This window comes from Harpia harpyja, chromosome 2 (genome assembly GCF_026419915.1).
Source record: "Harpia harpyja isolate bHarHar1 chromosome 2, bHarHar1 primary haplotype, whole genome shotgun sequence".
Classification (NCBI taxonomy): Eukaryota; Metazoa; Chordata; class Aves; order Accipitriformes; family Accipitridae; genus Harpia; species Harpia harpyja.
In genome coordinates, this window is record NC_068941.1 from 58914684 (window position 1) to 58940922 (window position 26239).

Here is a 26239-nt window from a genome sequence, read left to right on the forward strand (position 1 = left end):
TGCAGGAGTGCCCAAATGGATATTTGGAAAGGGTCCTTCATTTTAGCACAGGATGCTCTGAGATACATTTTCCTATTGGAGAAAAAAGACCCAATAACAACCAGCAGCAATCTCTTTGCTATGTGCCATATTTATTAATAAAGATTTCAAGGTAATTCTTGTAATTCTCATCAAACTGGGACATAAATAAATATACAAATCACTTTCATATAAAGTTTCGATACACTTCACAGTGCTAAATTCAAGCTCACTGTTGCAATGAAATATTCAAAACCAAACACAACCTCTAATCTGATAAACTGATAGCACCCAAGGAAGACTTGGATTTCTCAATTTGATGAATTCCTGATGTGGATTCAAACCAAGTAAAGTAAGTTACATGCAGAACTGCTAACTACTGCCTATATTAAAAAATATCAATGGCTTTGTGGAAGAAACTCACAGTACTATTTATGCCCACTGATTAACATTTTGATATAGTTAAAAGACTTAATTGTCTATGCAAGGTGCGATCAGAATTATTTCAGTGATGGGAGCTTCCTGAGCGTGCATTACTAAATACCAAATAAAAGTCAGTTCTGACTCCAATTTATCACCTTTAATCTGTTAAAATATAGGACCTGCTACATGTTACTGCTGTCGGGTAGCTTCAATAGCTCGGATTCTAAGAAAAGAGCTCTTCTCATACAATTGTCATACACTGTTTAAGGTATGTACAGGAAATCTGTTTGGGAGTATAACAAATTATATTATCCATATATCTATTATCGACAGAGTATCTGTTATTAGGCCTGTGGTTGCAAATTACTCTTTCCTTTCTCCGTGTCCCCATCCCCCATCCACCCAACAGCAGATCACTTTCAGTGCCATTATTGTCAGGCGTATTAAATTTTCAGGATGCCCAGTTGTGGTTTCCAGGTCTCTATTTACCCCTTGAACCGTGTTTTTAACGGGGCATTTTTACACTTAAAAGGACAGAGCAGAGGCATACCGATGTTTTGCTTACTACAACTAGAGAGAAGCAGATTTGTAACTGACTCATGGCCATACCAGCAAAATTAATTAAACAACCCCAAACCCTCATTCATTAGAAATCTCTGAATGACATAGAAAAGATTCGTGTTGCACACGTTTCTGTCTCTAAAATCGACATTTTCTAACTGAAGAGATTGTGCAAGACAACGGTTCCCCGCGGAAGATAATATTACCTTTAGCTTACCTGCTCCGGTTCCTAAGGCAAGGGGCGAGAAACAGAACCGGTGTGCCTACCGCTGCCTTTCAGCCGTGAAAAGCAGTGGATTTCATAGCTCATTAAAACGTGATGGCCGTGACACGATAAACGGCTTACGGGCGCTTGAACAAAGCGATGCCGCTCTGGAGAAGCATCGCGTGAAACAAAGTCATCTTTCTGACAGCTCCTGCTTTTCAGCAGAGCTGCAGGAATGCCGGACTCGCTGGGAAAACGCTAACAAAGGAAAACCCGAAGGAATCCGAAGGAACCAGCCCAGCCGCTGAATTCCCCGGCAGCAACCGAGAAGCACCTTCCGACAAATCACCCGCACGCCTCCTTCCACCTTCTGCCGAACAAAGGCAGCCGACCACCCGCCGGTGGGTAACTACTTACGGGCGGTGTTTCGGGGGCCGTCCTCCCCGCGCACCCGCGTCCCGCACCGCCGCGACCGCTCGCCGCCGCCGCCGCTAACAAGCGAAACGCCCCACGTAGCCACAAACCGGCTCGGACGGGCGACACAAAGCGGCGGGGACGCGGGCGCACGCCCACGCCCCCACGCCCACCCGCGCCTTCAGCACAATGGCAGGCGGCCCCGCGCGGCGAACTCTCCCGAGGCGCGGAGCAAAGGCAAAGCGCTGCCGGGCTGCCTAGCGCCGCGGGTGGGGGGGGGGCGGCCCGGCCCTCCGGGCTGCGGCGGGCCTCGCTCCCGCTGCCGGCACCGCCGCGGCGGGGCCGCGGGGAGGGGGGGGGGGGGCGGCAGGGTCCCTCCTACCTGTTCTCCCTCTCCGCGCTGCCAGAAGGGAAGAGCTGGCGGCTCCTGCCGCAGCCCGTCGGATGCCCGCCCCACGGCAGGGCGGCCGCCGCCGCCGCCGCTCACGGGCGCCCCGCAGCGCCCCGGCCCCGGCCCCGGCCTCGCCCCGGTCCCTGGCTTCGCCCTCGAGCGAGTCGCGTTCGGCTCCTCTGGGTGGGAAGGAAGGGGGCAAGGCCGGGTTTATCCCGCTTCGGCGGGGTCCCGCTGGTGTTGGCACCGTTCGGCGCCCCGCCGCCCACTGCGCTGCCCCAGCAGGAGAGAGCCGCGCCTCCGGCTGCACGCCGGCTCTGAACCCCGATTTGTTCCCATCTCACGGCAGGACCGAAGTCTCACTCTAGTGCTACAACCAGACAAATATTTATCCCCTTCATTCACTAGAAAACCGGGAGGCACTACGAGAAACAAACCAAACACCAGCTGTTCCCCAACACGGCAGCGCAGGAAACAGCCTCCCCTCTTTCCCACGTCCTTAAATCCGGTATTTGCATCAGCTTTTCTGGGGCCTCGCTCTCCCAATTCAGCTATCTACACCAAGATTTTACCGGGGCTGGACACCGGTCTCCCGAGTTTCCCAAGGAGAAAGCAGTAAAACCGGATGCTGCACTTAGTTCCATCCAGACTCTGCCACTTCGTGAGCCAAAATTGATTATGTGATTCACGATCTTCCACCGCTGAGAAAGACGATGTCTTTTGCTAGCCAGCTCTCCAGATTCAGATGCTCCCTGGACAAAAAGGCCATACAGCTTTGGATCCTGCCTGCTCCCTGACTTTTTGGCCCAGTCAGAAGTGGTCCTTCTGATATTTTTAAAAGGAACTGAGTCTTACAGAAAAATAACATCCATGCTGGGTTGGACCAAAGAGCCACCTCACACATGTTTTTGTCTCTGACTGTGCCCCAGACTGGATATTTTAAAGGAAGAATGTAAGTTTAGGCAAGCATTTACCGATATCTCCCACTCAGTGATTTGCAGCTCAGTGAATTCCTGAGCCAGAGGTGGTATTTGTGCAAAAAAGCCTAGCTATATGACTCTGGAATAAATATTAATTGCTAGAAATCACTTTTTCACCTGCAGTGTTCTAGAGACGACCAGTCATACAAGCCACGAGAGGTGCAGTCCGTTCCCTTTTCAGTCCCCTCACGACTAAAGCCATAGTATACAGGGCACAGGTAACTTGGAGATGAAGCTCATGCGCCAGATCCAGTACTTAGGTGGCAGTTAAGTACATTGACTGCTATCTTTACATTAGCAATTACATATATGTATATTTGTATCCAAAATACGTGGATACAAGCCACCTCAATTACCAGACCTGAATTTTGCAGCACTCCTTTGAAAGATTATGGGGTTTTGCTGTGTTTTGCTTTGCTGCTATCGCAGCACTGAACATGTTTTTAGGCAGTAGAATTGGGTGATACAGGTAGAAAACTTCAAAAGTAGCCACCAGGAAAAAGGTGAATCTAGCCTTTGCCAATTCCTTCAGATCGGTCAAATCACTCAATTATATCAGACCTTTCTTGAAAAAGGTCGATCTTTTCACTTTCCTGGAGGAGAAAATAAGCTAAAATGAGTTGGGTGGTTTTTTTTTTTTTTCCTTAAGAACCGACAATTTCTGGCAAGTGATGCAGTCACAAACCTCAGTAGCAAAGTGATGGCTGGGCTTCAGGAACACGTGGCTTTATTAGCAATTCTTTCACTTAGAGTTTATTAGATGTGTCTAGAATTTCTCTGGAGAAACCCGAACCTGCCAGGTACGTGCCATGATCGCTAGAAAAGACGTGGGTCCACTAGGTGGCACAAATACACCACTTAAAGGCAAGGAGCAATACCTCCTATGCAACGTTTTATTTATGCATTGATGCAAAGCAAACGGGTACAGGTAAAGCTTGCACACACAGCTATAGTCCAGTAACCCACACGTCGCTTATCAAGTAAAACCAAGCTCAGACGTCAACGTGCTCCTTTGGACTTAGAGGCTCAATGAAAAATCTCCCCGAAGAGCAGTATCTGCTCCTGCAGACCTTGACTCACGGCTGACTAACCATGCTGCAACTCATTTCTGTGTTTGCATTCAGGAAAATACGGATGTCCCTGCTCAGCAGTATTAAAACTGAGAAGAAGCCGCTGACATTCTCATTTTCCCCACTTTCTTCCATTTGCCGTCGTGCCGTTCCAGTTTGTTTAAGCAAATGGTCTAATTCCTGCACCATCACCTTGAAATGGTAAAGGACACACCACTGACAAACCTGGTGGAGCAATTCTGCTTGGATGATGCTGAGTGAGCAGCACACACAGGTGGGACAGGCAACTATCATGTGATAAATGCCAAAACTCACCATCTACCTGAGCTCTAATGTAGAGAAATCTAATATTGAGACAAAACAATAGCAATACAATTATTTTTATACTCATTTTTAAAAAGTCAAAGATCATAATATAGGTAATAAGGGACAATTTCACTGAAGCTGGATAGGCACTTAAACTAATCACACTGCTGTTTGGAAAAATTCCCAGAGTCACAGAATTGTTGCCCCTCTGGAGGCCGTCTAGTCCAAGCTGCTGCTCAAAGCAGGATCACCTACAGCAGGCTGTCCAGGACTGTGTCCCATTGGGTTTCGACTAGCTCTGTGGATAGGGACTCTGCAACCTCTCTGGGCAGCCTGTTCCACTGTTTGACCACCCTCAAGGGAAAAAAAAAAAGGCATTTTTCTTATATTTAAATGGAATTCCCTGTATTTCAATTTGTGCCTGTTGTCTGTTGCACCTTCCCTGGATACCACTGAGAAGGGACTGGATACCACTAAGAGACTGTCTCAATCTTTTTACTCCTGCCCATCAGGTATTTATGTACATGGAGATGTTCCCCCCCCCCCCCGAGCTTTCTCTTCTCAAGGCTGAACACCCCCAGCTCGCCCAGCCTCCCCTCATGTGAGAGACGCTCCAATCCCTTAATCATCTTTGAGGTTGTTTGCTGGACTTGCCAAGAATGTCCATGTTGTACTGGGAGCGTTACGGAAGACATTGTGTCTGGGGAGTTAGTCGTCTTGGGCAAGTGGTGCCTGCTCTAATGGGGCACGAGCAGCCCATACGTGTGCACAGGCAGCCACCACGCAGGGCATCTGTGGGAGAGCCTGGTGCCAGTCGGTGCTGGTGGATGTCGTGACAGAGAGAATGTTGCAGCCTACCAGAAGATACACGGGGTTTTTGCCTTTGTGGCTGGAACAGTGCTGACAACACACCAGTGTTTCAGCTATTGCTGAACAGTGCTTGCACAGCATCGACGCTTTCTTTCTTCCCCCATTTGGCTGACAAGGTAATTATACTGGAGGATGAATGGTAAGACTTTAGGTCTGGGAATTAATACTGCTGCAGCTATTACGATCTTTACGTTGCCCAAGAAGGGTCAGAGGATGAGATGAAACCGGAATATCTGTATACATAAAGCTAAAAGACTAGGGTACTAAAACTGCGCACAACTGGCTTCTTACACTGTTAGCAGAGAGAAAGAGGAAGTATAAAATTCTGTCCCAAAGAATGGTTTAAAAAACTCAAAAAGTCTGTGGTCATATGGTTTCACTTAGGAATAACAGCATTTGAATAGGTCAGACTTGCCACACATGCACCAGTTCCTGTATAAAATATTTTAAATTAAAAGATCAAAGCCCTAATCTTAACCTTTTTTTAATTAGCATCACATAGGAATCTCCATGTTTCTCAGATTTAGGGTGCAAAAAAAGAACAAATTGGGTTTTCCAATTGAACCCCAGAATTACTTATTTAACTTTAGCTTATCTAAATTTTAGGGACATACTGTAAGACGGAAAAAAAAAAAAATCAGTTCTAAGACTTTCTTAAAAACACATTATGGTAAGTTTAATTGAGCAATTTAGGTTTTAGTAAATTGATAAAAACTGTCCTTTTATTCTCTCCAGATTCTTCTGCTTCTGACAACACACTTTCTTGTTTTGTAGAGAAACAGCCCCAATGGTTATTGCTTCTCCTTTATTATTTTTCTAAAGTTATTTTTCCCCCAACTGCAGATCACAACAGAAGACGGACAACTTGGGTGTTCGGACTTTTCCCATGATTTAATGTGCGCCCCACTGTGCTTTCAACTCACCCCAGCTGAGGACTAAAACAGGGCATGAGGCTTCCACGATCTTTTGATCTTCCAGAAGGCGAGGACAGCACAGAAGCTTCTTGGAGCGGAGTCAAGGAGAGTCACGTTAATATCCTGACTCACATAAGGCTTGTTTCATATGTGACGCATAGGGTAGTCCCCAGATTTAAATCTTCCGCATATTTGTGCTTGTTTTGTACCTCATGAAATGGAATACTTGATTTTAAAGCAAAGTTGTACAAATATTACTTTTCTTTTATTCTGAACAGTAGTAATGTTTTCGTTTTAGAAAGCTGCACAGGCTTTGGTCACCGAAATACCAGTTTTATCATACCACCCGTGCTCAACTAATTCTTCACAATTAACATTCATGTAAGAATTACTATTAATTGAAGTGTTATGATTTCAATTGTAATGTCAAAATATACATTTTCTGGTAAGATGAAATACAGTTTTTCAATAAAATGGAACACTTGCTCTTTTTTTTTAAAAATTCAGATTCCAATTTAAAAGGGCTTATATGCAAAATAAGATATTTAAAAGTCACCACCGAAGGCATCGAGAGCAGAACATGAGTTCTTTTCTCATTCTTACTGAACTGCTTCATCCTGAATAATTAATGTCAATTAGCATCAGTGGAAACGACTGAATTTACAAACAGTATTAATACATAAGTAACATTTAGAGATGACGATCTCCCCATTCCTGTCACTGGCAAATAGAGACCCAAAAAGTAAAAAGTATGAGATGCACCCACTTTAAATAACCAATTCCTTCCAATGGCTCAGAAGCCTTATGTGGTACAAGTATTTTCAGGTACTTCTGAATGGGTGTTCCAAGTTGTTTTTTATTAGTAAAATTTAATACATATAGACACATATTAAATAACAAAACTGACAAAATACAATATATGAAAAATAAAATATATCTATACAGCTTGTAACAGCAATTATTTATCTATGAATGAGACAATATTTCCAGTTAACACAATATTCTTCGTAATTTCTAACTGTAACAATCTTAGACAAAATCTAAAAGAAAAAAAAAATTTTTTTTTCCCCATGTCTTTTAAGATGTTGTTTACACCTTAGAGATGCTTGTAATATTAGCTGGTAATCACAGTTTTTTATTCAACATTAGGCAAGCAGAACACTACCTGTTCACCACTGCAAGGATGTACAACAATACATCCTCCCGCTTCTAGTCCTCTGCATGATACCTACAAATACATATCATGTCAACCTGAATGGTGTGTAATCATTAGAAAACAGTATGTTCTTGAATAGAAGAATGATTTGATATACAATTATCTGCATAGAGGGACTTTAAGATCATAAAATTGTGATTGCTAATCACATCTTACTTCATAGCCTAAATTTTAAATGCTCATCTGCTAAATACACCAGATATTTTAAAGATTAGTTCTCACTGCATTTACCTAATATGTGTGTCACAACATAAGGGCCTGTGTCACCTCTCCAACAGCTTGAGCTTAACTTTGTGAAGGATTCCAGGTTTGTTCTAAACTTTTAAAACCAAAATTTGAAAAATATCTCCAGATACAATTAAAAATTTGAATACAAAATACTTCAGAATTAATTTTATATTTGAAGGATTTCAATACATCTTTAAAGATATCATTTTTCTCTTCACTTTTTATTTAATATTGGGATAATATTTAAAATGCAATTTCACACAAAGATTAAACAAAGGGAGATGAGTAGTTGTTACATGACAAGAACATTAATAAAGAATAACTGATATATTTTTTTATTAAGAGAAGGTACAGTAAACAAAATGCATTCACAAAATAGATAATCAATACTTTTAAATGACCTGTAAACAGAAAACACTCGTTAAAAGCCCAAACATAGGAAATTGTCACAAGTATAAAACACACACTGGCTCAGCATTTTTAAGACAATCATGTATGTTATTGTATGTTAGCTCACACTAAGAGGAACAAACTTCCGTAACCATGTGAGATAAGCAAACAGAAATAAAATAGTAAAATGAAAACAAGAGATTGTCATATCAAATACTCATTTCCTTCTTATAATTATTATGTTTGCAAAATAGTAACAAAACTTAGCCAGCCTTGATACAAAACCTGTCAAACAGCCAGCAAAACCCAGTCATCCCAGCCAGTTGGGAAAGCAGAATTTTGGAAAGTTGATTACTTCACCAGTTCTCAGAAATTTCAAAGGTAATCACTGATTTGAAGAAAACAGAGGTAGAATACAAGTCAGCCTTCAGAATTAAAAAAAAAAAAAAAAAAAAAAAGTCCATGTAACAAGGTAATGCTTCAGTCACTCAAGTACTGGTTATTCCTTGAAGCTCACATTTCTGGTGGAGAAAGAAAAAACTTCAAAATAAAGCTATCATATTTTACTAATGAATATTAGGATTAAAAGTAATAATTAGATTTAGCCTCCTCATATACTCTTCTGTTATTTCTGAATATCAATTATTAGCAAGCATATTATCTGAAACTCTACCTTCAGTTCATTGACGCGTTGCTCAAATGCTTAACAAAGTAAATGTGAGACAAGGAGGAAGAGGAAATTTCTTGAAAAGATTAAATCAGATTAGAGAAAAAGACAGTTGTAACACTACAGAACAGTAATTACAGTGTACGCTTTACTGTGGCAAGCTCCCAGGAAGGAATAAATAAGTAGGGTGAATGATGGTGATTGCACTATTGAGATCATTCTAATGTAATAATCCATTGATAGGGTTAAAAGGCAAGATAGTAGAAAATTAAACTGCATATGAATTCAGTTGTTAAAACCCACTTTCTTTAAAAACACATACTTCATGAAAATGGGGTATTTTCTGATAAGATATGGTACAGAGCTGTCATTGTTAAAACCAAGTACACAAATAGTAGGACAAAAATAGTTCACTATGTGGTATTCAAGTATAGCAACTGGACTATTTTTATTGCTCTTGGGATTCACTGTAAAGCAAGGAAGACTAAAGACAATTCTCTACTGATGATCCGCATTCTCAGAAATGTATTAACTATCATTATCTCAGTCAAAATGTTGATTTGCAATGTAACAGGGTTTGCCTAATGGCTCAACAGTAAAGCAAAAGTCACAACTGCTGTTTCATCCCCACTATCAATATCTCATTTGCTACAGTTTCCTTTTTTTGCTTTGTCCAAAAACTCGCAGAAGAAAAGAAAAATTGCTGACAATGTGGATCATGCCATGCCGACCTCAGTTCTCAGGAAGCCTGTGTTTTTGTTAACAAAAGTAAGCTGAAGAACAAGCCATATGTATTTACCAACAAAAATAAAGTTTAAAATCATACCAGTTTGGAATTCTGTTTCTTGGAGTTTAGCAGTCAGATAGTTAGATTCATGAGTTGTTATAGTATACTATATAGCCGTTACAGCACACGTATTTCCTAAAACAATCACTGTCTATCTCTCTCTGTCCTTCCACTCTTCACTGCAATTTATTATGCAGTATAGGACAGACAGGCTATAAAGTTAATAATCAGGCCTGTAACACATAGCTGACAACATCTAAACCAACAATGTCCTCTAAAAGAACAAAAACGTCAGTGAAAATGAACAGGTGAGAGGTTGATTTTGATTTCTTTGTTATGGAGTCTAGTGACCACAATCTTAGACATCTATAGCATTCAAGCACTATCAATGAAAAATGCATTAATTATTTTTATGCACTTGTTTTGGAGGCAGTTTAATCCAATGTGTAGGGTTCGAATGCATATTAGCTGGACTCTCTCCTATGGAGTGTCTTTCCTTCATTGCTGTACTTGAGAGAATTTCGTGGCATTTCTCTTAATATGAGCCATTCGTTGTTTGGAGATAACTATTAACAATAATAAATTGGCAATATATATTTCTGGAGAAAAGGAGGCTGAGGGGAGACCTTATGGCTCTCTACAACTACCTGAAAGGAGGTTGTAGTGAGGTGGGTGCTGGTGTCTTCTGTCAGATGGCTGGAGATGGGACGAGAGGAAATGGCCTCAAGTTGCGGCAGGGGAGGTTTAGGCTGGATATTAGGAAAAATTTCTTTACTGAAAGGGTTGTCAGGTATTGGAACAGGCTGCCCAGGGAAGTGGTTGAGTCACCATCCCTGGAGGTATTCAAAAAGCGCATAGACAAGGCACTCCAGAACATGGTTTAGTGGGCATGGATGATGGTTGGACTCGATGATCTTGAAGGTCTTTTCCAACCTGAATGATTCTATGATTTGCATATAATTAATAGTAATAATAAGCAGGTGATATATATTTGGAAGCTGTCAGCTAGTGCAAGACCATTAACAAAACCAGGAATGGGAATCCATTACATTATACGGTCTTTTGTATCTATTATTTCCAATCAATATTTTACAGTAGAAGAGTCAACAAAAGAAGAACTTAGAACCACCTAAAGTGTGTAAGAATTTCATATAATTAAAAAATTATTACTTAGAAACAGTTTAAACCTAACTCTTAAACAGAAACAATCTGCTAAAATCAAATTGCTTACTTTTCAGCTGTTGCTTGATCAGTTGTCCTTACAATGGTACGTTCTGGAGAATGCGAAGGAGACCTTAATGTTGAACTGAGAGGAGGCGAAGCACGTAATGATGATGTAGAGAGACCATGTCGACGCATCTCCTGAATTGCACGCTCTCTACCAACAGATAGCAATTTCAGTTACATAACACTTTGGTACTGCAGGATGTTAAAGGACGAAAACGTAACTTTTTTTTCCATATTTTTACTTGGTGATTTTCACAATACTTTGCAAAGAGCCTTTTTTTTCCTCATAATGTCACTCAATTTTCTTCTTGTTTTCATGAGAAGGGATTTTTTTTTTTTTTTTTATAGATTCAGTGGTAAACTCACAAAATTTACGAGGGAATTCAGAAACTATGTAAGTTGGGTGGGTTTTTTCTTTAATTAAGCAGTTTTCAAGATGAGAATATTACATTTTGTATGACATAGGAGCACCATTTTCCATGAAAGTTCCTCATTATTGAAAAAAGCAACAGTTTTAAAAGTGAGAAAGAAGAAACAAGAAGAGTCACCTCACTGAAGAAACAGCATCTTACCGTTCAAATCGTTCAGTTGTCAGTTGCCTTTTTAAAACATCAGAGTCAGTCTGCAGCTGTGCAACTTTACTTCGAAGTATGGAAACCTCTCTATTATAGCTGCTTCTAAAAAAAAATCATGAGAAGCAACAAAGTTTCCTTTGAACACTGTCAACTAGGAGCTTAGATGAATTAGAGCAAGGTAAAACAAAAATAGATACCGAACATGTTGTTTCACACAGACCAAATCAAAGACAAATTAGAAGCAGCGAGAACCAAGTGAATGCAACCGAACGTTTCTGGCAGAACCTAAGGTGAGAAAGACGTGAGAAGCTGGCAAGCCTCTTACTACATCTTTACTGCAATACGTCATGTTCTTTTTCAGACAAAGATAAAACATGTTTATGTTTACAAGAACAGACAAAAATCATTAATTTATTGATTTACTATCCTCTGTTGCAATGCGAGGTGGTCTTTATGTATACACTTAAAGGAAGAAGAAAAAAGAAGTAACTATCCACAACAAATCAAACATAACAGATATGGCTTCAGTAAAAATTATATCAAGTAGGTGGAACTATCTGGCTAGCAGCTGAATGAAATCTTAGCAAAAGCTGTATTAATGCAAGCTCAGACCAGCAAAACCCAGAGTCCGAAAGCTTGTCAACTACACTTGGGGTTTGGGCCCAACTGTTTCAACTGCAAGAATCAAAATGAAAAGCAGCCTTGAAAATCTTAAGTAACATTATTAAGTATACTTCTTAGCAAATCATCAGCTTGGACAACTCAATGCTTCGTTGCAAAACACCATTAATTGCATTACAAAGCAAGCAAAAAAAAAAAAAAAATCATTGAGTGTAAAATAAGTTGTCTAAACCAGAATCTAGACAGCTATGTATTCCACAGTGTCTTCAAAGCCAATATGAGGTGGAGTGCTCAAAAGTCACTTCTGGAGAAGCAAAGATGTACTAGTTTATTGCTAAAGCACTGGACTTGGAATTTTGAAAAATGAGTTCCACTTCTAGCTCAGTCACAGACTTCCTGGCTGGCACCCGCTGGTCTCTGACTCCAGGAAGATGCAAACTACTCAAGAGATTTGATCCAAAAAGAACCGCATAATATTTTTTTCCTGGGTTCCCTAGTCATCAGTAAAATTCCTAGAATGGTATCTTGATCCAGTATGTTGAGAACAGATGCAGAAGACAAAAGGTCTCGATGATATCTTATTCTAAGTCCTTCAGAGACAGGCATATGCTTTCAGGATGGAGGTAAGAATTCAGGGCCCAATATCATTATTGTAAAATAAAGAAAGAAAGCAAACAGTTTTGTGAGTTCTGAGGTTATTCCACGTCAATGACATTTAAACAAAACTAAGGTCGTGAAGTAAATCACTCAATAATTAAGAAATATTTTAATTTGGAACCTTATGCACAGTAATCATCATATAATAAGAGTCCATGATGATATATTACTTTTTCACAGGACATCTGTCTCTTTCACAGTAGATACAGATAGCTCTCAACAAGTAGTTTAGCTGTTCAATATTCTCTGTTTATTTAATACTTAATCACTGTAGAGCCTCGAGATCTCATTTACTCTACTATCACCCAAATAGCACTCTGAATAACACAACTACTCACTCTTCACAAAGCTCAAAATTACAGCACTGGAGAACTTCACAAGTTAAACTTAATTTTGAGAATCCTTCTAAAGTCAGAGGTTGTATCAGTACCATTTTATAAATAGAGTGGAAGCACAGGCATAGTAAGACCAAAACTGTAAGTAACATTCAAAAATATTGACACACGATCTTTGTCAGTTAGAACAGAAATTTTGCCAAGTCAAATGAATTTTTATATTTCACAAGATACAAACATGATTGTCACATACTTCAGTCACAGCTGTGACCATTTAAAGTACCTGTTCTTTAGACTGCAACTACTACAAACCAAATAGTAGAAAATCAGGTATACACAACTAGTTCTCACACCCAAACATTTGCCTAGCAACATGCAGAACCTTTGAGATAAAGAGGAAAACGATTCAGTAAAATAGCCACTACTCCTCCAAGAGAAAATTTATCATTCTTCCTGCAATATCCCATCCTATTAACAATGCAAGTACTGACATTTACAACAAACGAGAAAGGAACCCTACAATGTGTGCAGAACAAAAATTGTGAAAATATTAATATGAAGTTACTTAAACAGAGTTTTATACTGTTTGTACAAAAAAGAAACTAAATTAAAGTTAAATGAAAATGACCTCCTTTCTTTTTTTTTTTGTAACTTTCACATTTAATTTTATAGTCAGGACATTCCATTAGTTTATGGTCTTTGTATGCAGTTAACTCTTTTCCCCCCAAGTAAACAAACCACAGCAATTCTAAAACATGAAGCAATGAGTTGCACAGGGGTGATTAATAGTGTCATCATCCACAGATTCACTGCTATCACTGCTACTTGAGGTGGACCATTGTCAGTGGTAAGTTGTAGCCTTTATGTAAATCAACCAAAAGCGTTTTACTTGCACATTCGCATCACCAAGTTACAGATAGCTTTTAACTGTTTAGGTATGCTATATTCTGTATCTCATAAGGAAGCATGATCTGTCCTTTTACCTTCTATATGTTTCCTTTCTCTCCCTACCTCAGCATTTACTAAGTGGGTGTATCTGTTCTTCTGAAATTCTACTTTGACTTTACTCTTCATCAACATCTACATTCAGCTGCTACTCCTCCTTCTTGCTATTTAATGCAGAGATACCACACTGGCTAATGTATGCCCAGGAGAATTATCATGTCATGATGACACATATCATGGAAACTTCCAATTCCCTGCTCCATATCATGAAGAAAATTTTTTAAATCCCCCACTTCTCTTGTACATGAGTGTCATATACACAAAATATCATCGCCTTAACTTCATTGTTCCAAACAGATTAGTCTTTCTTTTATAAGAGTGTTAAAGTTTTCTACTCTAGGCAGATGCACAGTGTAAGAAGTTGCAGTTAGCTATAATGGAAACTGCTGGCCACATTTAGTGTAGGTGTCAGGTTAATTTCCATTTATATTTCAAAGGAACAATAAATGATACAGGACTTTTTCCTTAACAGTAAATATTAATAGCAGCAAAAAAAAGTACTTTTGCTTTTTGAAAGCACTATGACTTCACTATTTATTATGTAAGTGATTCTTACTTTAATCAAAGTAAGGGCAACAGGCATCTTCTGTAGGTACGCAATTCACATTTACCATTGATTTAATCTACTTGGTATTTTTTTGTGAGCAGTACACATATGTTAAAATTTTACTTTCAATTTGCTTTGAGACGCTTGATGAATCTACATTGCTCGAAAGGAGTTAGGACTTCAGAATAGTCTCCAATGTAAGAACATAAAACATAGTTCAAGACTAGAGAAAATTTGTGTTCTCTTAATAATTAAGCTCATAGTTAAACTCTTCAAAGCCAAATAAAAATATGACGTTTTGCTTAAAAAGCAGAGTTGAATTAGATTGCTTCCTGAAGCTAAGAAGAAAATCAGAACCTGTGAAAGAGATGGTTATATATTTTGAGAATTGTTAACTCTGATGCAAATGTTAAATATCCAAATCATACTGCAATGCATACATACATTTATAGATGTACTCAACAGCTAAAAAAATTTACAAATTATCATGGGTTGGTTGGTTCTGTAGTGGAAATAATGTCTGCAACAGATCACCTACCTTGCCATAAGGTAGTTATGTCCATTAAGAGGCTCAGAAGGAAAGGATTTTAATGATCGCACTGAAAAGATGGCAGAGTTATATCAGACAAGTGAGCTTCAGGAAAGGTATCACCTCCTGTGCCTGACTGATGTGAGAAAGAGTCATGACCAGAAGAGAATGTGAAGCAAACTTTCTAGAGTCAGACTGGGGACAAATCCAAACAGAAACTGAGTGCTTGTTCTCAAGACTGTGAAAACTCAGCAGGGTGTTCCTTCCTTTTATAGTAGGTTTCCTTTGGAACTCCTGTTTAAGTTTACTGCTTGTACTAAACTGATGTCCACCAGAGTGCTGATTAATGAAAGTGATATGAAATATCTGTAAAGAAACGTTAAGTAAACGATGCCATGAAAGGCCAGAAGACATTGCTGCAAAAATCTGCTCAGCCATACTGAACATCAAGAATTTGACTTTGTGAGTAAGTATTGTCACACAAAAAAAGTTTCTTTGTAAACCACATAACACATACACACACTTGTTAAAACTTACAGTTTGCTCTCGGCGAGTGTTAGCTTGTCTTTCAATAACTGAATTTCGGAATCTTTCTCATGGGATGTTAAATGATTCTGAAATTCTTTGTCTCTACTAGTAGCCAGCAATGTTTCAAGATTCTGAACTGTAAGTCTCTCACTGGATAACTGCTTTTTCAGCAACTCTGCTTCTGATTTTATATCTTCTAATTCACCTAGAACCTAGGGCACAATACATTATTAATACACTGGTTTACAAATACAGAGTTCTCTTCCAGGAACAATTGTTACAAAAACTGAAATGATTGAAAGTTTCATAAAAGTGAAAAGGAAACTGAGCTCACAAAACAAATTAAAGCCTACCATTATTTAAAACTATGCTTAGTTAAAAACTATTCAAGCTGTACATCTGTGAAATGTTTTACTGGGAGCTGGATAACTGAGTGCTGGAAATGCTTAGGTAAGTACCCAGAACACTAATTGGCTTTTAACAGCAGCAGGCTTTTGCACAAGTAGAAAACCAGTATTTACTATACTTCATTCTATTCAACTAGGTTAGCTCACAATTAGCTTCTTGGCTTTTACTGAAAATGTAGGAATGCTTGTTTTCCTCATCAGTTCTATGAATATAAACAAATTCTGTGGGGATGAGAACTATTGTTCTCAAGGTCTTGAATATTACAGTAACAGAAAGCCTGACCAAGTCACTAAGTAAAGACACCACAATCGGCTGTAAAGAAAAAAGTTTAGAAATTATGGATATTTAGAACTGTTTAAACTATTTTAAAATATTACTGAAGCTGAGCTTCAGCTGAATCTAAATTTCAATTTAATTGAAAAAATCCATTAGGGAAAAGTCTTTAATATCTAAATAAGAAGTGCACTATTCACTTTTTATGAAATTTGAAAATTTGAGTAAATTAAAAAACAGTACATAAAATCGAATAAATACAATTTGTTTTTGTGGTATAGCAAAAACTACTGCTGCCACATTTTGTAGTGATAATGAATGAAAGAAACTTCTTTTTGTACAGAAAACAGATAGAGATCTGTATACTGCAAAATTTATAATTTATATATAAATGCAAAACTAGTGATGTAAATTAACTTATCTTGCTCTCAGAAGTAATTTATTCTTTTCTCCAAAAACCATTAAAAGCAAAGGAAGATATTTTATTATAGCAAATAAAATTTGTCCTTGCTGCTTACCCTTTCATAATCCATGCTTTTGGATGTCAGCTGTCGAGATAAAAGATCTTTGCTAGACTCAAGTTTCACACAGAGTTCCCTCACAGAAGCCAGGTCTGCCAACACAGAAGACTTATCCTGATTTTCACGTTTAATATCCTCTTCCAATTTGGACATATTTTTTGTAATGGAGGAGATCTGAGATTCATATGCTTGATGTGCAACGATATGCTAAACAAAGACAAATATGGATACCCCATCAGTGTTAAATGTTGAGTTAACAGTTCTCTGTTGGATAACAGGCGTTTTTTAATACTTCCTTTTCCCTTCAAAATTAACTTTCCCTATAAAATTAACTTTATATTACATTCCTTTCCTCTCCCTAAATCACAGCTAAGAACAACTAAAAATTGCGGAGATGGTTTACTAATCACCATCTTGAAGAATTATATAAGTACAATACAAGAGTGGAATGAGGCTGGATTCCAGCTTCAGAAGAGAAATTAAAAGCTTAACCCCCCCCCAATACTAATATTAAAGTCTCTAACTCTTTTTGGCCAATTAAAAGCATGCGACAAAATATGGTCAATCCACAACTATTATACTCTAAAACTTCCTTGATCTCCCTGAAATTATTGCTTCTAAAATATAAACTTCATTATTTTCTATGCTACTGATCTATGTTTTGGTATTATGGAATCCCGATTCTGGATTTGGACTACTACTACCAGATTTTTACCTTTTCTCCAGCCACCAATGCTTCAAATACTTCATTCAAAGCTTCAAAGAAATGCAAGAACTAAGCTTACAAAATACTGATAAAGCTAGCTGACAAAACGCTCATAAAGCTGTATGCAAATATTTTGAAGCAACTAAACAAAAGGTTCTTACAGAGACAATAACATAATAGCAATGATCACCCAATAGAAGAGATCTAAAAGTATTAAAATATATGTTGTGATTCTAATTTTGGGAAAGAAGGAAGGGAGAAGGAAAGCACATCTAACCAAACTCAGTTACTGTTTCAAAAACTCAGTGTCTGCATTTGAAACATTCATGTATAGGAATTATTTTCCATTAAAGCATTAAAAATAGTATGTTGACTTTATTAAAAAACACTTGAATGTATCCCACTTTCCTTGACAGAATTTCATTGCACAAGTTATTACCCCTTGAATCTCTTTTTCCAGAAGTTCTACTTTCTCTCGAAGATGTCTCCGATCTGTATCTACAGAAAGGAGTTCAAGTCGTATTGAGCTACTTTCTCCTTCAGCTTGATGAGCCTTCATTTCCCAGTCTTCAGCTTGCATATGGAGCATTCGGAACTTCTCTAACAATTCTTGGTTTTCTTTTTCCTAGATGAAACAGTAAATCACTCCGCAATGATCAACATACCTTCAAGTTGCTTGATCTTACTTCATGCCTACTCCCTACAATATATATATATATTTTTTTTCCCCCAGAAGAAGAAAGTTGATCTTTCTCCTTTTTCTTAATACCACCATCTGGCAATTACTAAACAACATCATCCCTTTTGCAAGTCCAAATAAATACAGTGATGGCATTCAGTTTTATTAAATGGAAGTATTTACATTTAGCAGTTGTTAATGAGTTTCAAGGCTCCCAGGGGAGGGTGTATTTTGGATCTCTCTGCTTTGTCAAGGGTCACGTTACTGAGGTGTACTGATCTTAGTGCTGCCCTTTACCAAGAAATTCCAGCAGGAGTCCATTTTCAGCTCTTTCACTTACTGCGGTCTTACAAATACCTATATTACAGCAGTGCCTGAAAGACTGATAACTATTTGGGCACATACACCTAAGCAGTCTATCATAAAAGTACAAAACTGCAAGCTTTAGTGCTTACAAGTTATGCAGTGATAGAACAAATGTTGCTTGTGAACTTTAATTTGGCCCAACTACAAGTGCATATTATAAGGCAGTGATTAATTTTTCGTCTTTATTTAGCTCCATTCCCCTTCTTCCCCTGTTCATGTAATGCACAGAGGTATAAGCATGCTGCTGTTATGAATCAGATTTATCTAATGAAGAAGGCTACTGTTTTTGAAATTCCTTCTGTTTTCTGCAGAACATGGAAGGTGCAGACAGAATGAGGCAGGGCATTAGGAAACAGAAACTCATGATTAAGCAAGTGAACACTGTGCAGCAAAGTAAATCCTTGTCTCCACAGGCAACACCCCGATGTAATACTAGACAAATCCCTGAAACCAACCTTTCATAACTGGTCACTGGCTGCATATTCTACAGCTTCTCGGTACCCAACTTGAATAACTGGATTCTCGTTTGCCAAAGATGTAGCCACATCTGTAGCTGAAGTAGTTTGGACATATGGTATATTATAAAATTCTTAAAAACTAAACTTCAAGTGTTTTAAATTGAGAGGTCTAAACTAACATGCTACTGATGTTTTTTTCTCTATGCTTCAGTTTCTACTTGTAAAAAGTGGTTGAATTTATATGCATTCATCTAGACATGCAAGTCAAAGTCAGATCAAAACTCATTCTTTCCTATTCAAAGTCACATAATAAATTTGCCAGTTCATGTTGTCTTGACATAAATTCTATTTGTTTTAAATGATTATAAGTTTTAATTCACACCGTCACACTTGTGAATCCAAGTATCAGGACAAAATACATTTAACTAGAGCAACATTTTGTCAGTACAGCAAAAACTCTGAACTCTTATAATTCATAGAGAAAACATTCCAATGTACTATTTTTACACTTTCCTGCAAAAATACATATAAAATTTATCTTTCTAAAAAGTGTAAAATATTAAAAACCATCATATAAGCTGCTTGTTGCCTACAATCATGAAATAGGACCAGATATTTTACTAGTTGCCTTGTCAAAACTCAAAAAGCAAAACAACATTCAAACATGATTTGTTTGTCATTATCCAGTGTTATGGCCAACTGAAACATAATCAATTGAATTGTGATGTGCCAGAATTTATCAGTGCTTCAGGTCTAATAAGGTTTTATAAGAATCCACTAGTAGCTTGAAACAGTGCAGAGGAAAGAAGGAAAAAAACATAAAAAAAAGGAAATGGGACATGCAGGGAGAATGGGATCCAAACTATACATTTCTTAATTTGTTTATTGTATCCTAATGAGAATGTGTTATACTCTAAAACCAATGGAATTATTGAAAACAGTAATGACTGCCTACAGATTATACTTTTACCTTCGAAGCCATCAAGGTCTCAAATCTGGAAACTTCAGTTATATAATTATGAATCCTGGTTTTCATTTCTTCTTTTTCATGTATTGCATCTTCAAGCTCAGTACTGATAGCCTAAAGAGATAACATAAAGGCAAAACAGTGCGTTTAAGTAAATTAATCAATATATATTACCACATCAGACTAAATCAAAGTAACTACATATGCCCTAGATTTTATTCTATTCTACTTCTAAGTAATTTAGTCAAAGCCCTTTGGGATTTGTAGGGTTCAGAAATATCCCCTATTACCTTAGATACACCAAAGAGTCTTCCAGGCAAGAATAATCACAGAAGAACAATGAATATCATACTAGTTCATAAAATCTGCAGCTTCCCTGGTGACACACCCTACTGATCTTTGGAAATTTCAACACAGTTGTTGGAGAGCTGGGATTTTTCTAGCCTTAAGATTCACTATCCCTGAGTGAAGGCAAGTTTTGTGTCACTAGAAAGTCAACTTTATAACAAAAGAACATTTATTTTAAAGTAGAATTGCAAGATAAAATAACTAGATGCATTATTAAGATCATATTTAGACATCAAAAATGCACCATGGAATTTGTTTGAGATGTTGGGACTGCTACACTCTGGGCCTCTCAGGTTCAGCTCTCACCTTTCTCCGAGTCCTCTAATCCAGACAGCCAAAAAGGCAAGTATCTTCTTCTATCCCCACTATCAAATGTGGGGGAAATAGAAGATATTGCCTTATTTCTTTCCTGTCTTCTTTTTGTGGTATATTAATATTCATTAATGGCACCCTTTTTACTGTGTGCCTTATTTAGCATATGCTGAAATCAGTCTACCTGTCTCTGTGGTAGCCTTCCCAAGTACACTGGGAAAGCTTTAGTCATCATGTTATGATAATATTTAATATTTCATCTTACTAGACACCTGTGAATGGCATGTCTAATTTCAATAATACACCCACATATCTATGTATTGCACTGTAGGCTTTGCAAGAACTATTCAGAGTTTCTACTGCATCATTTACTTAAAACATCTTGCTGTATTGTACTTTCTAGCTTCAGACTCAGCTGGGTTGACTGAGGGGAACTGAAATAAATGGTTTAGCTAATAAAGCGCCGATTATTTTTAGCATTGGCATTTACAGTGAATTGAAACAAACAGCGTCAAAATTGTACAGGGCATTTGAGTCTCATGATGAGCTGCAATAGTTCTATTTGCTATACAAATTGAATGTAACGAGTTGCAACAAAATTCTGGGCTAGCTCTTTAAATCACATTCACGTATTCTCTATGTAGTCTTTCTAATGTTTAGTCCAATAAAAAATGTTACTTAGCCTATAAAACACTGGACATTTTTGTTATATATTGTCCATGTACACACTCTATTGTACAGAGACATCCATGTCATGCACTTGGAGCTGGGAGGGCTTTTGGTCAGCAGTAACCAGCTGGTGCACAAAACCAACTCATTATTCCTCGAACTATGTGAGTGATTAACAAGACTGAATGCAGTTCAGGCTCTCCAAGTCATGGATCCCAGATGCAGAGAATTTCAAGGAAGAAGAGATGGAGCAATGATGATTGGGAAGAGTGCAAATGGACATATACTATATAAGCCCCCTATGCTCTTGAAAGAATGAGCCTTACACACCAGTGGTTGGTTTAACTTGCAGACCCCTGGAGAACATCTCAAGATGAAGATGCCACAAGAATAATAATGATGATAACCAAAGAGCTTAATTCACTGAATCTCTCAACTATTTGTCTTGCAAAATTTTTATTTAACCTACACCATCAACTTGAGATAGCTCATCTTTCAATAAAAAATTCAATTATACCCTACAGAAATAGGTAATTCCTCAAGGCATTAAAGATTTTATTTCAACTTTGATTCTGTAACTGACATAAGTTTAAGTTGTGCTTTTATAGCACGCACTTTACAAGGAAATGTATTTAGCCATCAGCAGCTGAGAGGGACTGCATACCTCCCAATGGGAAAGCTGACCATGAATACACATGAACCAACTCAGAGTCCACGGGGCAATCCCACCTGCTTTTTTGCCTAAAGCTACTGCCTGGCTAGCTGTTAGCAAGGAGGTACAGTATGACTCTAAACTACTAGGGAGCTAAGGAAAGATGAAATCATATAAAACTAATACAAATAAAAATACATAACATAAAACGCTGCAAGCAATCAAAAAAAGTACCTGAACAGAATCTCCACAAAAAACAAAACCCCCACAAAAAAAAGCTGCAATATACAGCTGAACTCTAAGATACCACCTCACCATGACACCTACCTTACCAAGACAATCCAATAAGAACATTTCTCCAGGGAAATAGATGGCACCTTTGAATTCACCATTTAAGAACCCTACACAGCCTTGACACAATGGAAAGGGAACCCCTCCTATTCCCATTAACTGTGCATCCTTATCCATTGCTGAAATCAGGAAACAAATTCAGACTAATCAGGACTATCCTACCTTAAAAATAAGTTTTCTTCAATCCCTCTGTCTTGCAGCTTTTAAGCCCTGTTATATTTTCTCCCCTAACACTAACCCTTCCCAATTCATCAGTGAAAGCAAAGTTCCTGCAGAACAACACAAATGAACGGCAACTAACCTTGCCAGAATGGGAAATTAAAAACCTGCCAATACCTCTTTATAGCCACCATTACCAAGGCTCACAGAACACAAACATTAAAATCTGCACTCCAAAACATTCTAACCTCAAAACACGGCATACCTCACTCAATACATCCAATGCTTCACAGAAACTAGATGGATGAAACTAATGAATCACTATGCACCAGAACAAATTAAGATGTGCTAGCAATCTCCTCCCTCTCCCTCTCCCTCTCACCTGACTAATAACCTGGTATCTGCGTTTGTGGTTTCTTGCTGTCTCTCAATAATCCCTGTTCCACACATAATAAACCCCAATTTTTACTAATTAAATACCAACTACCAAGTGATATAACCAATTAACATAATTTCATTCTAGTATAAACAATTATGTCCTAGATTTATTTTATTTAGATCTCTTTTAAACTGGGGAAGTGTGACTAAACTGAAACCTTGTCTGTTTCTCCCCCACTGTACTGATTACGCTTAAGTATCTAAAGCAATTGCTTTTACAATTTCTGCTCAGTCATTTTTAATATCCCAGTGTTCAAGAATACCAATAATTAAACATCCCATTCAGTATTACGTACAGCCTTCATACCTGGTTTTCTCTGGCCACTGTAGCTAGGTCATCTTGCAATCGTCTGTTTTCTTTCAGAGCCATTTCCTTTACTCTTTCTGTTTCTGCAAGCTCTATGTGGGACATATCAAGCTGGCGATGTAAGCTAGATATCTCATGGTCTCTGTTGCTCAGCATGTCCTTCATCTGGCTATCAAGTGGAAATCTTATTTAAGTTGTCCATTCTTATACTATACCACATACCACTGGAAATGATCAGTCGTGGATTTTGGATATACAAACTTTTTTTTTTTTTTTTAAAAAGGTAAAATTCTTGCTCTGAAGTCTGACAAACTGAGTCTAAACATAAACATAAGCTACAGATGTAAAATGTCAATATGCACCAATAAAATGGAATTAATCTTCAACTTTGAAGATGTATCTGGTAAGATGTATCTTATTACGCAAACAGCGATTACAGATACTTATGTTTAACTGTGTTTGGTAGTGGTTACAGTATGCTAGCGATTGCATATTTTATAAACCATAAAGGAAGACGACAAGCTTACACTTGAAAGACAACAATCAAAAGAGTAAGGAAGAGATTAAATGAAAAAGTAGAAATATAAATATGTGTGAATTTAAGTAAACTTTTGCATTAGTTTTTTTGCCACAGATACTTCATGCATCAATGTACTAAATATTCAGTTACACTGGTCTTCAGATGTTTAAATATTGGTGTTTAAATATTTTCTTTTAAAAAGATATAGTTTTAAAAGTCATGCTTAAAAAGAAGCAAGAAGGAAAGGTCAGATGAGCCCAGCTAAAAACTACATAATTGTATTTTAATTAAGACTGTACCGGTAGCTTAAGCTGGATGAATTAACTTGCCAATAATTAAGAGTTCAGCTCCGAGTTTTACCTGGGTCAATCTAATAATATCTAGTGGAGTTGTTAGAATACTAAAAACTACTTCTTAACTGAGAATTAAGAAACGTTACCAATTTATGAAAATAAATATAGACAAACAACTGTTAATGGCTGTCTTAACAGTATCTTGGCAGCCTGCAATATAATTGCGGGGAAGCCTCTTCAAAAGTTGTGGGCATCTTTCTCAACACACTACAGTCCTTTACTTGACTTAAACAGAATTAACTCCATTTCACCAAAATAACTAAATTAGTCATCTACTTTCACTTAAAATAAAACCACTGAAGAAGGCATCCAAGTCTTTACTTACTCTGTTGAGGACTCCAGCTCAGAGAGAGTTAGACGTAAATGAGTAATTGTTTTTTCCTACAAAAATAAAAGCAAAAGTTGTATTAGGTATTATTCTATTGCAACATAACAGGATACTTCAAGTTAAAGAACTTTAAATTTAAACCTTTATTTAAATCCTTCACCAATAAGCAACTGCATCTTTGCACATTCAAATTTCCAAGCTTCTTTTCTTTACTGGGAAAGAATTGTCTTGTCATCAAAAAAGATGGAAGACAGCTATAGACTGTCCCCTCAGGCTAGAACCTTATATCTCAATAAATACCTCCAAGTGCAAAATGCAAAAAATACTTCTTTATTTTCTTGGAGTGTCATAACAATCATAAAATGCTAGTGAGCTGGCAAATAACTCTTTGTATTGGCTAGGTCCAAACATAGTGTTTATGGGATGCCTAGAGCTCTGCACAGGCTTTGTCATCAAGGCAAAAATGTCTCCCTAAAATGTAACTGCTTTAAAAATCCCCAGATGCACTGTGAAGTAGTACTTTTACTGCACATACCTTGTTAGCTAAGTTGTCATCTAAGCATGCAATTCTTTCTGTTTTTTCATCTACGGTTTCTTGAAGACTGTCCTTTTCTTTGTCCAAAACAGTAATAGTACTTCTAAGGACATTGACTGCTTCATCCTGTGAAGTGCTCCTCTGATTTAACCTATCTATAAATAACAGAATAAGTACTTTCTATTTTAAAAACAGGAAATAACCATAAAAATAACTAGCTATTACCTATTTTCTCCTCTAGCTTTACAATTTCTTCTTGAGCTGACTGCAGTTCATCCTTTTTGAGGGACAATCGGTGCTGTAAATCTTCAACAGACCTCTGGAGTTGGTCATTTAAGAGCCTGGAAAATCAGTATACAGTTGAAAAAAGTTCGGGACCTATTCAGGGTCATCAACTTATGGCTCTTCAGTTGCTCCAAATGATGGAACAGTTTCACCATAACCTCATGATAGGGTTGTGTCATACCAACCAGCAGCACAGGGTTGTGTCATACTAACCAGTCCTCTCTCTCCCTCTGGGAGAGAGAGGGCTCTTAAGGATTGCTGAGGCCAACACCATGTCGTGGTTTAACTCCAGCCAGCAACCACGCACCACGCAGCCGCTCACTCACTCCCCCCACCCAGTGGGATGGGAGAGAAAATCGGGAAAAGAAGTAAAACTCGTGGGTTGAGATAAGAACGGTTTAATAGAACAGAAAAGAAGAAACTAATAATGATAACACTAATAAAATGACAACAGCAATAATAAAAGGATTGGAATGTACAAATGATGCGCAGTGCAATTGCTCACCACCCGCCGACCGACACCCAGCTAGTCCCCGAGCAGAGATCCCCCACTCCCCAGTTCCTATACTAGATGTGGCGTCACATGGTATGGAATACCCCTCTGGCCAGTTTGGGCCAGCTGCCCTGGCTGTGTCCTGTGCCAACTTCTTGTGCCCCTCCAGCTTTCTCGCTGGCTGGGCATGAGAAGCTGAAAAATCCCTGACTTTAGACTAAACACTACTTAGCAACAACTGAGAACATCAGTGTTATCAACATTCTTCGCATACTGAACTCAAAACATAGCACCGTACCAGCTACTAGGAAGACAATTAACTCTATCCCAGCTGAAACCAGGACACACCACTTGGTTGCTCTGGACCCCTGCAGCAAGTCCACCTCAACAGCATTCCAAAATGGAGCAATGGAACCTCAGTGGAATCACCATGACAATCTGAAACATTAAATTCCTCAGATTTCTGTTACTCTTCATCATGTAACTCTTGTTACTCACGTCTTTTGACTCTTCGCTTTATAAAGATTTTGATATGTAGCTCACAGCAGTGATTATCAGCCACACCACATTTTAAGAAGCAATCAAATTGACAGCTACAGTTCTGATCCTACTTTAAGAAATACAGAGGCTGAAAGATTTATGAAACC

General features: G+C 38.1%; 2 protein-coding genes and 1 long non-coding RNA gene across 11 annotated transcripts in view; 1 reads left to right on the forward strand and 2 right to left on the reverse strand.

Moving 5' to 3' along the window:
• Window positions 1-2130, reverse strand: part of CRACD (capping protein inhibiting regulator of actin dynamics) — a 139861-nt gene extending 137731 nt beyond the window's left edge. For 3 of the 5 annotated variants that reach the window (XM_052779995.1, XM_052779994.1, XM_052779990.1), the window contains exon 1: window positions 2004-2130. The gene's annotated coding sequence lies outside the window, so the exon portion shown is untranslated. Of the gene's footprint in view, window positions 1-1219; window positions 1528-1624; window positions 1793-2003 lie in introns of those variants that run through there. The other 2 variants (XM_052779991.1, XM_052779993.1) reach the window with 2 other exon arrangements.
• A 4447-nt stretch (window positions 2131-6577) lies between these two features.
• CEP135 (centrosomal protein 135) overlaps window positions 6578-26239 on the reverse strand; it is a 42546-nt gene continuing 22884 nt past the window's right edge. For 4 of the 5 annotated variants that reach the window (XM_052779999.1, XM_052779996.1, XM_052779997.1 and 1 more), the window contains 11 exons: window positions 25040-25155; window positions 24815-24969; window positions 24277-24332; window positions 23079-23247; window positions 19846-19956; window positions 17812-17997; window positions 16664-16873; window positions 15474-15676; window positions 11240-11344; window positions 10672-10818; window positions 6578-8507 (listed from right to left, as the gene is read on the reverse strand). In XM_052779999.1, coding sequence (XP_052635959.1) covers window positions 8486-8507; window positions 10672-10818; window positions 11240-11344; window positions 15474-15676; window positions 16664-16873; window positions 17812-17997; window positions 19846-19956; window positions 23079-23247; window positions 24277-24332; window positions 24815-24969; window positions 25040-25155 — 1480 coding nt within the window. In that variant the 3' untranslated portion in view covers window positions 6578-8485. Of the gene's footprint in view, window positions 8508-10671; window positions 10819-11239; window positions 11345-11645; window positions 12473-15473; window positions 15677-16663; window positions 16874-17811; window positions 17998-19845; window positions 19957-23078; window positions 23248-24276; window positions 24333-24814; window positions 24970-25039; window positions 25156-26239 lie in introns of those variants that run through there. The other variant, XM_052779998.1, reaches the window with a different exon arrangement.
• On the forward strand, window positions 8594-11002 carry LOC128138695 (uncharacterized). The gene is made up of 2 exons (XR_008234117.1): window positions 8594-9421; window positions 10679-11002. It is a non-coding gene; the product is annotated as an uncharacterized LOC128138695 (long non-coding RNA).